We start from the raw sequence: 12,931 nt of genomic DNA on the forward strand, positions 1-12,931 counted from the left end.
TCAAGTTTTTTGGATGCTATGGGTACAGTTTGGACTTCTGGGGACAGTCATAAATAGGAATTATCCAGCATGGAGATTAAGTGTCCCCATTAATATGTTTCACATGGGCTTACTAATGGGATAGCTATTATTTTCAGTCATCTTCATGTATGGGGTGACTGAGGTCATATGGACTCATGTCAGGCTGTTCTCAACACACACAAGCAATTAGAATCAGAGTTAATGAAGGACACAAGCACTTCCTCCTTGTGAGAAAGCCAAGCCAGCATAGAGCTGGGTCTGCGTACATTGGTTTACTGGAAATTATCAAAGGGAAGGCAAAGGAAGAAGCGAAGCAGTTGTAAATAAAACCACATTCCAACTCCGTATTTTCTCATGCCACAAAGTACTGCTGACAGCAGTTGGGAATCAGAATGAAGGGAAAGGCCTGGTTCTGACAGCAGCAATGAGAGGGAGGGAGTATGGAGACAGGTAAGGAAGGAACTGCCAGGTGTTTCTAGGGCATGCAGCTGTTTGGGGGAATCAGAAAATAGCACCAAGAGCAAAAAAGCAAACGAGCATGCAGGAAAGGGAAGGTACACCATACCAATGGGCATGGGGCATCCAGGCCGTCCAGCCCAGGTAACCCCGGCTCACCCTTCTCGCCTTTAAAACCTCGGAGACCCTGTTTATGAAATCAACCACTATCGTTATTTCAGTCAGTGCCAGCCAGCTCCAGGTCCCAGGAGGAGAGGCCGAGTCCCCGCTGGGACTGGCACAGGGCACTCAGCTGCACACCCAGCACAGAGCCCTGTCTGCAGAGTGAGCTGTGTCTGCAGCAGCAGTTTCTGTCATCTACGAGCCAGGAGATGCTTCTATGAGTTAAAGCTGAGAGGATGGGAATGGCGTTTCCTCCATTCCAAAATCAGCCATTGCTCCGATCCTCACTGAGAGACTCAGCAGCTGGGTTTCTAAAACAATAATCCCCAAGTACTCCTGGAATTTGTGGCACTGCTAGCAGATTTTTGGCAGTATTTGCTGCAGCGTATGGATTTAGATAAAAATGTACACATATTCCTGTATTTATTCATTTGTCTAGACTTATAGCAAATCAGTTTTGACAGAAACACATCCCATTTAGGAGATCTGAGACTTGTTTTCTCTCTGGGTAGTGCAGCTCAAGTGCCCTGTGTGCTCTCAGGCCATCACATCAGCTGGCTGTTATTCCAAGGCAAGGAAACCAGCATTCCAGTTTCGCTGTCACGTAGCTTTGATCCCATCGAGCATCTCCAGAGAAGAGCTGTAACCAACAGCAAAGGAGACAGGGCTCTATCCGCAGGGGAGAAAGCCCTGAGCTCCCAGCACATGGGACACCCCATGTACCCAAACCTTTGTGAGGTCTGGAAGAGGAAGGAACATAACCATGGTCACTCAGCAGCCAGAGGATCAGCTGGTCCCACAGCTTTGCCACAGGCTGTGGTGGGAACCCAGCTGGGCTTATCCGAATGTTGTACTTTTGCAAGACCATTATTTATGTTATGATTTCCTTCTGTCTTCCCCATCAACACATCTTAAAACAATACATTTGATGAAACAGGACATACCAACGGACAGGGTGCATCTAATCCAGGTGCTCCTTGGTCTCCCTTATCCCCTTTAGACCCTCTAGAGCCTTTCTTGCCCCTTTCCCCCTGTAAATAATAGTTTAGTCCAAGAAAAAAAGAATACACAAAAGCTTTAGGATCATCCATTTCAAACAAATGTCAGCGACAGTTTAAAAAAGGATAAACATTTAGGAAACATTTTAAAATAAATCTCCCTCTGAGATGTGAAGAGCAATGTATGGAGCTGCTGAGCTGTAGCTGAGCTGCATAAACAGGGGCTGTGGCTGCAGTCCCACACTGACAGACTGAGAGGGCTTGGCATCAAAGGGATCATCACACCACTTCTCAAGGCTTCCCATACATCAGAGAGGGGCACCTTGGCTGATCCCAGACACACAGGATGGGAAACCACCCCTCTGGCCACCAGTGTGCCATCTTATCTCAGTCTCCAGCTGGCTGGGAGCTCTTCCACTGGAGCTCTAGGATAGCACTGTGATGCTCTTAATTCCCATTCTTACAGAAAGTCTCACTCAGGGAACTGTCAGCCAGGGAATGAAGGAAGTACTCAGCTCTGAGTCTGTACAGTCTGGCTATCCTTTGGGATGCTCTGAGTAGTGCTCTCCCAAAAAACCTGTTAGACCAGGGAATAGTCCTAGGCAGCACAGCCACAGGGCAGCAACTGGTCCCTGATCCTTAACTGGCAGCACAAGGCGGGGCATAGTGTGGTATTTGCCAGTTACATCCATAGCAAATCCTTCTGTGTAACAGGAAATTCTCAAAGCTGCTGAGCATGAAACAGGGGGAAGGGGCTGCTGCACAGGGAACTGAGCTTAGGGTCCTCGTGGAGAGTGTTAAAGGAATTAAGGGATAAAATCAGACAGCACAGGCTGCTGCTTCTTCTTTAAAAAAAAAGTGTTAAACCCAAGCTGGCAAGAGAAATGGATGGGAGAGGAGAGGCAATGAGGAGAAGTCACCCAGAACCAAGCACTGGAATGGAGAGGATAATCCAGGAAAAATGCAGCATGGGTTGCTCCAGAGGAAGGAACCAGGAAGAAAGGTGGAAGAGGAGGAAGGGATAAAGGGGACAAAGGTGGACCTGTAGGAGCGAGGAAGATGCACAAACACACACAACCCACCCACCCCCCGCCCCAGCATTAAAATAACAGCAGGACAAGTTCAGGGTTCACACTTTTTCAGCTGGATTGCTCAAGATGCTTCCTGTTCCCACTGCCATTAGTGCCACAACCCCAGGCACAGCTATGCTGATCTCCTGCTCCAAGCAGAGAGCAGCAGGAGCATTTCTGGGATTTAAAAAGCATGGAGGAAAGAGAGGATTCTGGCAAACTGGGACTTCAGAGTAAGGGGAAATCCCTGTAAAAAGGCTCAGTGGCAAAAGGGTCCCCATAAGATATTGCACTTGCCCATTTACACTCCTGAGTCTCTCACACTTTGCCTTTGCAAACCATGGGCTGCAGTGAGGCAGAGTGCATGCACGCTTCAAGGGCCAGCAAAACTCCCCACCGGTGCTTTCCAGCTCATCCTCTACAAGGAGTTGCAATTTCTCCCAGTTTTCACTTGCTTTTATGCCAGAGCTCAAAGAAATCCCATTAATGAAAGCTAATGAAAGACCCTTCTTTTAACTAAGGCACTCCGTTCAAAAACCAACTGAAAAAGTCTAGGAATTAAAAATGACATTTTTTTAGAAGAAGCCACACAAGCAAAACAAAAGTGAAGAGAAAGTTAAGAAGCAAAGCCAGAAGTGCAATGATTAAAAAAGGGGAGAACTTTGGTGCTTCCATGAAACTTGAACCTTTCTCCCCTAGTTTAAGATGCCAGTTGGCTAGTGCTGCCCAGAACCGCCCTTTCTGTGCAGAGTAAGGTCAGAAATCCATTGCAGATAGATAACACTCACTACACATCAAAAGCAAATCCATATAATGAAATCATCATACGGGCACATGCACTATAAAAGATTACACCTCCAGATAAATGTAGGTGATGCCAGAGTCTTATGAATAAAAGGTGTGACTACATAAACTTGTACTGTATTGAACTTCTTCACATTTATACAATTGTAATAATACAGAGACTAGAATCCAAAAGTAATTTTTTTCTAAAAATATATTTTATCCAACCATAGGTCCTAAATGTTTTTATCAAAAAGATACAGATTCAAAGCCTTAACAGGCAAGAAAACCTGATGAAAAAGAAGGAGCTTCTCAACACACATTTCTTATCTTACCATAACACAGGTAGTACAATGAGAAAGCTGCCATTCCTGTTTCTGGGTTTGACCCAGTTCCTCATCATCACATCAGGACAATGCCTGAGGATTCAGGCCTGATTCTTCAAAATAGGCAAATTTAATTTATCTTCTCAACATTTCCATCCTTCAAATCCTCTGCAGGATTGTTTGCTAGAAGACAACCCTCTTTTTCATGCTTCAGGGACAATTTAAAAGTACTGAACTAAGATTTGCTGGCTGCACCTCAGCTAATTCTCCCAGGAATCCCTACAAACATCAGTAACTAGATAAGCAGGATTTCCTAAGGCACACCATTGCTGGCCTAACTCAAGTCCTATGTCTCAGTTAGAACAGAGGTGTGACCAAAATGAACACATTAGAAAATCCCTCCTACAGCCTTCAGCGAGATGTGTAGCACAATGTTCCACGTGATGGAATGAGCTACAGGTCTCACCTTCTAAAGTCACTTGGATGAAGGTGTGGCACACAAACACATGCTGGCTGCTACAGGAGTTAACTGGGCTGTCACTGTGTACAGGTGTTAGCAGTTAAACACAAGGAGTTTGCCTGGTAACTTACCCGGACTCCCTTGTCACCAGGTAGACCTTGTAAACCCTGAAATGCATCAACACAGAAAGAAGCATTTGAAAACAAGCAGATTTCACCATGTTCCCACTAAAGAGAGAAATGTGTGCTCAGGATTTTGGTAAGTTTTTCCATTTGTACCAATGGCTATGTCAAAATCGAACAAAACTTTCCACCAGGCAACCTCCTCTTCACCTCCATCAGACCATCCAGGTGGTAACACCACTACTACCTACCCTATGGACTCTTCAGATATGAAACAAATTAGTTATGAGCATGCAACAAACTTGCTTTTTTGTGTTAAACAACAAAGCTGCTCCATGACTGCATTAGACCCACAGCACCAACATTGGCCCCATTTTGCCAAAAGCAATCCCAGTCAGTGGAATTAACCTCACTGAAGGCAGCTCTTGTCCCTGCAATGACAAGACAGGGCTCTCTCAGACAGGAGGCAGGCACCCAGGCTGTGAAAGGTAAAGGAAGCTGCTCAAAAGCAGCATTTTGGACTAAGAGACACATCCTGGGAGTCCCACACAGCTTCTTTAGGAACTTGAAGGACCAAGGTGAATTAACAGTTTTCTTTCAGCCTCCTCCACATCACTCTGAGTCTGCTTTGAAGCTACTCGGCTTTTTCTGTCACTCCCATAGTGAACAAAATCTTGTAACCTGAGTTATGCCTAACCCAGCTGTGACTGCAAACACTATTACAGCAGAATCTTCAACCATATCAAGGAAACAGGCTCTGGAGATAAATCCCTAGGATTTCTGTACTTACAGGAAGCCCTGCTGGCCCCATTGGTCCTGCAACTCCAGGATCTCCTTTACTGCCCTGAAATGGATACAAAAGAGTAGAAACTGTTCACATTCCTATTTAGTACAAACAGGCAGCAGAGCACCATAGAAGAAAAAGCAAAGGATGCATTTCAAAGCACCTGAAAACCCCCAAGGAAGAGATACTCAAGCACCAAAGAGGCCCAGCTGAGGCTCTTGTATGAACAAGGAGAGGGCAATTCCAGCTCTGGAAAAGCCTAGAGCTCCTCTATCCCTCAAGAGCTGTGGTATCTTCAGAGAAGTTCTAAAGCATCTGTCAGTTCTGAAGAAAACTCACCCTTTCTCCTTTTGGTCCTGCTGGTCCCGAAACCCCAATTGGTCCTGGAATACCCTGCAGTTGTAGGAAAGAAAACACATCAGGATGCTTTTATTCCAGGGCCTCCTTAAAGCCAGGAGACACTGCTGCTCCCTTAGGAAAAGCTCAGCTTGGAAGGACAGGCCGGTGGAGGAAGGCACCTAGCACCACTACAGCTTTCAGTGTTAGGGGAGATGGATTTGTAGCTGGTAAGGCAATCTGAAGAACATGGGAACTGCTATGTTGGATCACACCAGCACCACCACACAGAGCCTCATTTTTAATTCTGAAGCTCGCTCTTGACAATTATTTCTACCAGCTCCATACACAGGAATTCTTTCTTTCCAGTTTATACCAGATAAGGCTGAAAGCTGTAGCAGAATAAAGGCTATTTACACAGATGATAAGCAATTTGCTTTTCTTTTTGCTTATTTCCTTATTTCCTCTACCCCCTCCCAGAGTCAGCGTAGTTGAGGAGATGGGAAATGCTGGATCAGTGGTTCATGCAAGCTGACAGACCCCAAGCTGCAGAGCTGAATGCAGGTGAGTACAGGCACAGATGTGAGCTGGGAGGGGCATCCTCCAGTCCCTCTGCTCCTCCTTTGCCATCCCTGTCACTCCACCAGGCTGGCAGCCATGCTGACAGGAACACCCAGTGTTTTCCCTAGCCCTTTGACACAGAGCCCATCTCCCACCAGCACACCAAACTTCCTTGCTGGTGCTCCTGAGACTTGCCTGGCCTCTGAGAAATCAATCCAAGTGATCTTTAATGTTGGCAGCATGGTGGTTCAGTAACAGTCCCTGTGGCTAAGAGCAAGATTCCAGCACCTCCAACTCAGACTCCTTAAACCACATAGGTATGGGTTTACAATTCCCTCATGGAGCCTCAATAAAGGGATGCTTTTGAGGCACATTACCTCATTCCTAGGAAGAACCAAGGAGCAAGCTTCCCAAAGGGAAGAGTCTTTTTGTAAAAGCCTTAATGCAAAGGGTCTTGCACTTTTTAATGTCAGTCTGCAATCCTTAGTCACTAAAGTAACCTTTCTGATGAGAGCAGGACAGCTCACGTGGATCAGGAGAGCTTTTCAGAGAAGTCAAGATCTGCAGAACACAAGTTGTGTGTCATGCAGCACACAACTTCAGCATGGCAAAGGAAGAGAAAAATCAGGCTCTCCTTAGATCCGTGCAATCCTGGAAACCTTAACTGCCTTCACTTATGCATCATTTACTGCTAAGGAATTGAAATCTCCCCCGCACATCTATAAAATTGTATCTACAGTTTCCCCAAACACTCAGATTCTCTTCACAAGTCAGAGCAGCTGAAATTATTCCCAGCTACACTGAGGAGAAGGAATTGCTTTTTGTTTTTAAATAGCCAAATGGATTGTACATGGGTGATCTGTGATTTCCCAAGAGGGATTAAAAATATTTGGCTGTTATTTAACAGCTGTTATCCAAGAATAGCAGAGTGGTTTGCAGAACCAGGTTGGCATTACTTAAAATCATAGAATGGTTGGGGTCAGTGGGGCCCTTAAACATCATCTCGTTCCAACCCCCTCCCATGAACAGGGACACCTTCCACTATCCCAGGCTGCTCCAAGCCTTGTCCAACCTGGCCTTGAACACTTCCAGGGGAGGGGCAGCCACAGCTGCTCTGGGCACCCTGTGCCAGTACCTCACAGTACAGAACTTTTCCCTAATACCCAATCAAAGCCTACTAAAATCTTTCATTTTGAAGCCATTCCCTCTTATCCTCTGACTGCAGCTCCTGATGATGAGCCTCTCTCCCATCTCATGGAGAATGACAGGTTGGAGACCCGTCAGGATAAAGAGGACAGGAGAACAGAGCACCATGGAATCATGCAGAGGTTTCATTCCTCTTGTTACTGAGACAGAGTGGAACAAGGAGGCTGTGATCCCAGGATCCAGACTTGCAGCATGAAAGAAGACAAGTGGGTGACAACACTCCTCATTTTAAGTTTAACCCCCTCCTAAGCCTGCTTTGGTAAAAATAAGATTATTCCTGGTATAAACAAGACTTGGGTGGAAGACGCAACACAAGTCACAATACTGGGGAGGACAAACATGGGGTAACAGAGAAATGGAACTCACCGGTGGTCCAGGCCTGCCGTCTAAACCTGAAGCACCCTGAACAGGCGGGGAGGGGTCACAAAAACAAGGCAGAGGAGAGGGGAGGAGGGTGAGGGGAAAGGAGAGGGGAGGGGAGAGGTGAGTAAAGCAGTGACTTGAGACAAACATATGCTTGCAATTAACAAAAATTAAGATCTCAAGGACAGGTGATGGCACTTACAAGCAAACCAACAAAAACACAGAAACACTGAATACATATAATGTTGACCTGCAATTTTCAGATCCTCCTAAGACTGCAAATTTCTCCCACTCAGTGCCCCCGGGAAAACTCCTGGGGAAGCAGCTGTTCTATGACAGGTGAAAAGGACAATGTGACAGAGGAGCCAGAATCTGCATTGCCTTTGTGGCAGGCTGGGCAACACAGGTGAGACACAAGGCTCAGAGGCCACTGGTCACCAAGGCATTTACAGGCAGGGCAGAACCATCAGCTGTTCAAGCTGCTACCAAGAAACCCGGGGCTTGTGGTGCCCACTAGGTCAGCTGCAGGCTTGCTCCACTCCACATGCAGTTGTTTGGGGGCTTATGAAACAGGTGGCTCATCTCCCTGTGTCACCAGTGCAGCTTTACACCAGACTGAGATCAAGTGGCACTTTGCTGTCTGCTCGGCTCCTGCCCTGAATTTCCTCATCCATGAGACCTAACAGTGGTTCTGCCCAAGGCCCATCAAGCCCAGTGGCTTCTCTCAGACAGTGGTTGGGAGGGAAAGCTGTGGTAGGATGTAAGTACCAAATACTGAGTTTTTCTCCACTTGAGCATTACAAGCTCCTCACCCTATCAGCCACGGAGAAGCCCAAGGCTACTGCAGACAGTCAGAACTAGAATTTCAGCATCATGTCAAGCCCCAAGTCAGAGAAAAAGGCAGAAGATCCAGCTTCAGGATTTTACAGTCTGAAATATTTCAGAACCTGCTTGGCACTGCATTTAGTTGGACAGGCTGAAGATACACTGGATCAGGCACGGAAAAGCTTATGAAGAGAGTTCAATGGCTCTGAAGAAAGATACAAGTTCCACAGTACCTGATCTTATGAGCTGTGCTTCCTGGTTGGCCAGCCAATATTGCTGATCCCAACAAAATATTCCTAAGAGGACCCTTCTGAGCCAGTCTTCCCACCTCCACAGCTCATGAAGAGTGATGGGAAAAGCCAAGGGACCTTTGGACCCCCATGGGGCTCGCTGCTGTAGGAGAAGCAGCTAGCACATTCCTTCCCACAAAAATGAGTTGTTGGGATAATTGCTGGGGCACCTTCTGCTCGGACTGTCACAAGGACCTCCTTTCCCTGTCCAGATACCCCACTGGATTGAGGCAATAACCATTTACACAGAAAACTTCCATTTGCATTTCTCAGGGGACTTTGTTCTGACTCCTCACTGCTTCACTGAGGCACAATCCCTGGCCTTTGAGCCTTCCAAAGCACCCCCTTCTCCCCTGCTCTGCCTGGAGCCCCAGGGAACGTACTCATGCTGGGCTCATCTGAGAGCCTGGAGTTGGAGGGGATTCATTCAAACTCTACATGGGAGCTACTGCTCAGCACAACTAAAGGAGGAAAACATTTTACAAATAAAGACACGCACATTTCAGCCAAAGTCAGGGACAAGGGATCTGAGTGGTTGAACACAGGACAACAAGCCACACAGCACATGAGATGCACTCTGCAGTGTTTGTTCCAGGCAGAACATTGTGGGAAGGTCTACTGTGCCACCAGTGCTTTTTATGATGAGAGAACCTGGGGACTGGTGGAACAACCTGGGGGCTGGGTGGAACAACTACCACCAACTCATCATCAGAGTTGTATCTAAAGCTCCTGCAACTTCTCTATAGTACACTGTGCCCCAATTCCTCTCCCTAAGCCAAGCGAGGCTCTAACACCAGGCTAATGGAGCTGTGTTCACACACAGCAGGGACACGCTGGGCCAGGGGGAGCACTCATTCCATGGCAGAAGGGACAGGAATGTTTCAGCTACCAAAAAAAGCTGGTTGCATTAAGAACCACCATGCTTTGTACAAAGCTTAGCCCAGGAGACAAATGGCTGGTATTTCTCTTCCCACATCTCTGACTTATGTTTCTGGTCTTGCCCTGAAGTGCAGACAACCTCCAGGAAAGCTACTGCTTGTTTTTCCCAGTCCTGCCAGAAGCAGGAGGAAATAAAATGATTGCTTATCTATTCAACAGATCTAGAAGCTGAAGGCTCAGTACAGAAATTGAGGCTTTGGGTTTAAAAAGCAAAGGCACAGTTATTTATAGAGCATCTCTTTCTCTGACTCTGCATACCAAATCCCCACGTGCGTCTCCTATTGAGGGATCTTTTTACAGCTGATATTAAGTTTGGCTCACAAAGTGCTGCTTGCTTCCTGGATACTTACGGGTAATCCCAGTGGCCCTCTGTCTCCTTTTTCACCCTGGGCACCCTTCTCTCCTTTCACTCCATCAATCCCTGCTTCCCCCTAAAGGAAGGATGGAGCAGAAAATAAACCACCATAACAGCACTTATATAACAAACATTCCTCCCTTCAGAGAGAACTGGATAGCAGAGGGAATACAAGAGGCAGCAGAGTAATGCTTTAGCCCAATTCTCAGCCTAATTTGAAGAAAACCACTGTCATTCAAATTACCCCTATGTGAGCACCTGTTTTAACTCAGTGGCAATAAGAGGAGACTCAGGCCCTGTGAGTAAAGATGTTCAGAGGAGAGCTGAGCTCACTCTGGTGCTGCTCTCCCTGCTGTTGTTGCTGTATATATATTTATATATAAATAACCAGAAGTTATCTGATACGGTGGGTTTACATTTTAAGATGTGCATCCAGTTGAAATGAATGACAGGTGTCTACAAGCCTTGAAGAAAAATCATACAGAAATGATGTTTGGAGAGACTTTTGTAAATGCTAAAGCATCAGTTTCAACAATTAAAAAAATAATCAGCATTCTTTTCCCAGCTGTATTTTTAAAATTCTGTTTTATAAACTATAAAGCAGTATTAAACATAATACCCCTTTTTCTTAAAGTCAAAATGTAACCCAAAACTTCTTTCTTCCTCGTTGCTGTTCATAAGGCTTTTTAAAACATACCCGTCCCTTTTAGCACCCAAACAATGCTGGTGGCCAAAGGACAATTAGAATTAAGACACTTGGCACATTTTCCAATCTTTGTCCAGAACATCACCAGAAATATGCAGCTCTTCTCGAGCATTTCCACTCTACTATTTTTTGTGTAGGCAACTGTTTCACAGCAGGCAAGCCAAAGGTGCAGGCTGAGCATTTAGATGGAGATTAGAAAGATTCTCACCACCAAGGACGGTGAAGTTCTTGAGTGCTTTACAGCAGAATGTACAGGGTAATTTTAAGACTAATTTTTAGCTAGAGTTCAGTTCCTTAGGACTGTGTGCAGACTATTCATCCCACTGTACAAACCTCCACCCTCCAGACAAAGATTTCAACTGTGTTCTCATGGGCAGAATTCCATGGACCAGTGAATTCCCACTTCTCTGCATGAAAACTGGAGGGAATGACCATTTTTCTGGGTCCTAAAATGAGAGCTCCTAATCCATTTCCTTCAAGAACATATCCAGAAGGATTTATCCTCTTACCAAGATGGAAGAAAAGTACCACCTGAACTAAAAAGATGTTACTTAAGGGAATTCTAGTACCTGGGACAAGTTTTGTTACGTTTCAGTATGTAATAATACTTTGTGCCCTTACCTTGGGTCCTGGGACACCCTGAAGACCCTATATTTGGGATGAGAGACAAGATGTAAGTAATGTTTCAGGATGTTACAGGTCAGGATGTTACAGGTTCAGGATGTTACAGATGTTAATGTTACAGGTATCCCAGTTAAGCATGCAGTACAAAGGTTTTGCTCTCTGGGGCAGGAACCCTCAGCCCAAAGGCCTCTATATTTGTGTAACGGGCACTTCATGTACTGTTCTCATCTCTAATCAGGAGCCTCTTGCCAAGCACACCCTGGCAGGGGGCCAGGTGTGCTGTTAAGACAATTTCTGCAGTTGATCCCTTTAATCCCATCCAGCCCATCTCACTACTGTCTTCCCTTTCATCTCCAACTAACAAAACCTTCTTTCTTTGCCCTCCCAGCCCACTGCAGCTCTGACCTGCTCTGGGGGTGGGTTTGGAAGTGATACTAAGCATGTTCCCATTTCAACACTGCAGTGGTTCTGGCTGTCTTCTCCACACAGAATCCTCCCCAGCCACTGCCTGCCCTAATCCCATTCCCATTCCCTCGCTCCTCAGGTGAATAACTCAAACTTACTGGAGGTCCTGGAGGGCCTTGGGGTCCAGGGGGCCCAGTTATCTGGAAAGCAATGCAAGAGAAGCCACCATCAATGTGCTGCCCTCGGGAGCAAAGTGGGGCTGCTCAGAGGGGAGACAGGACACAGGGTGCAGCAGAGCTCCTCCACCAGGCTGGGAAACCTGGACTCCCCCTAAGGACTGTTAGGAAGCAGCAGCAATCCAGGACTGAGTGGCTGGCAAGCAGCAACAGGACTCAGGGGAGGGTTATGCAAAAGTTGCCAATATTTAAGAGGAGGGAAAGCAGTGAGGTTTTTTCCAAAGAAAGGTCCACTTCCACTACTCTACCACCATTCCTACAAGGAGGCAGAGAGTCAAAGAGTAAAAGATATTAAAGAAGGTGTCTGGCTCCACATGTGTCAATAGCTTGTGGGACTTCTTGCTGCAGGGCACCCCAAAGCTAGGGGTGAGCAGGCAAATTCAAGAACAACAAAATCTTTTGGGAAAAAAACAAAAATATGTGTATATATACACATGCAAATAATTGCCAGGAAATAATTTACTGCAAATGCTGAGGAAAGTATTTGTTATGCTTTCCAAGATCTGTTCTTCCCTAGGCATTCCTTATTGATTGAGGGTTGTGAGACAGATTGTTCTTGTGTCAGGGAAAGGAGGGCATCAGGAGCCAGAGGTGGCTGGTCCAGCCCCACAGCATGAGGCTTGCTCTCCTCAGCCAAGGGGTGTCACCAGAGGAGGGTGTGCCAGTTTCCAGCAGCACTGCTGCCAGATCATCCCTCCCCTGCTGCCGAGATCACGCAGGAACACGGGAGCAGTGACCTACCGACTCTCCTGGATTCCCTGTGTCTCCACGCTGCCCAGGCTCACCCTTCTCTCCCTGCACACAACAGCAGAGCCCTTCACCACCAGCTGTGCTCTGGAGTCTCCCTCCACTGAAGCTGCCTGTGAACCACCCATGGGTTGGCAAGCAGCAGTTCCTCCAGGA

At 46.5% G+C, this 12,931-nt stretch overlaps 1 protein-coding gene across 11 annotated transcripts in view; it reads right to left on the reverse strand.

Moving 5' to 3' along the window:
* Positions 1–12,931, reverse strand: part of COL13A1 (collagen type XIII alpha 1 chain) — a 57,663-nt gene that overhangs the window by 3,453 nt on the left and 41,279 nt on the right. For 9 of the 11 annotated variants that reach the window (XM_053948869.1, XM_053948877.1, XM_053948876.1 and 6 more), the window contains 8 exons: positions 11,951–11,992; positions 11,385–11,411; positions 10,053–10,133; positions 7,652–7,687; positions 5,522–5,575; positions 5,189–5,242; positions 4,408–4,443; positions 1,584–1,670 (listed from right to left, as the gene is read on the reverse strand). In XM_053948869.1, coding sequence (XP_053804844.1) covers positions 1,584–1,670; positions 4,408–4,443; positions 5,189–5,242; positions 5,522–5,575; positions 7,652–7,687; positions 10,053–10,133; positions 11,385–11,411; positions 11,951–11,992 — 417 coding nt within the window. The remainder of the gene's footprint in view (positions 1–1,583; positions 1,671–4,407; positions 4,444–5,188; positions 5,243–5,521; positions 5,576–7,651; positions 7,688–10,052; positions 10,134–11,384; positions 11,412–11,950; positions 11,993–12,931) is intronic. The other 2 variants (XM_053948870.1, XM_053948873.1) reach the window with 2 other exon arrangements.

The sequence above is a fragment of the Vidua chalybeata genome, chromosome 8 (assembly GCF_026979565.1).
Source record: "Vidua chalybeata isolate OUT-0048 chromosome 8, bVidCha1 merged haplotype, whole genome shotgun sequence".
NCBI lineage: Eukaryota > Metazoa > Chordata > Aves > Passeriformes > Viduidae > Vidua > Vidua chalybeata.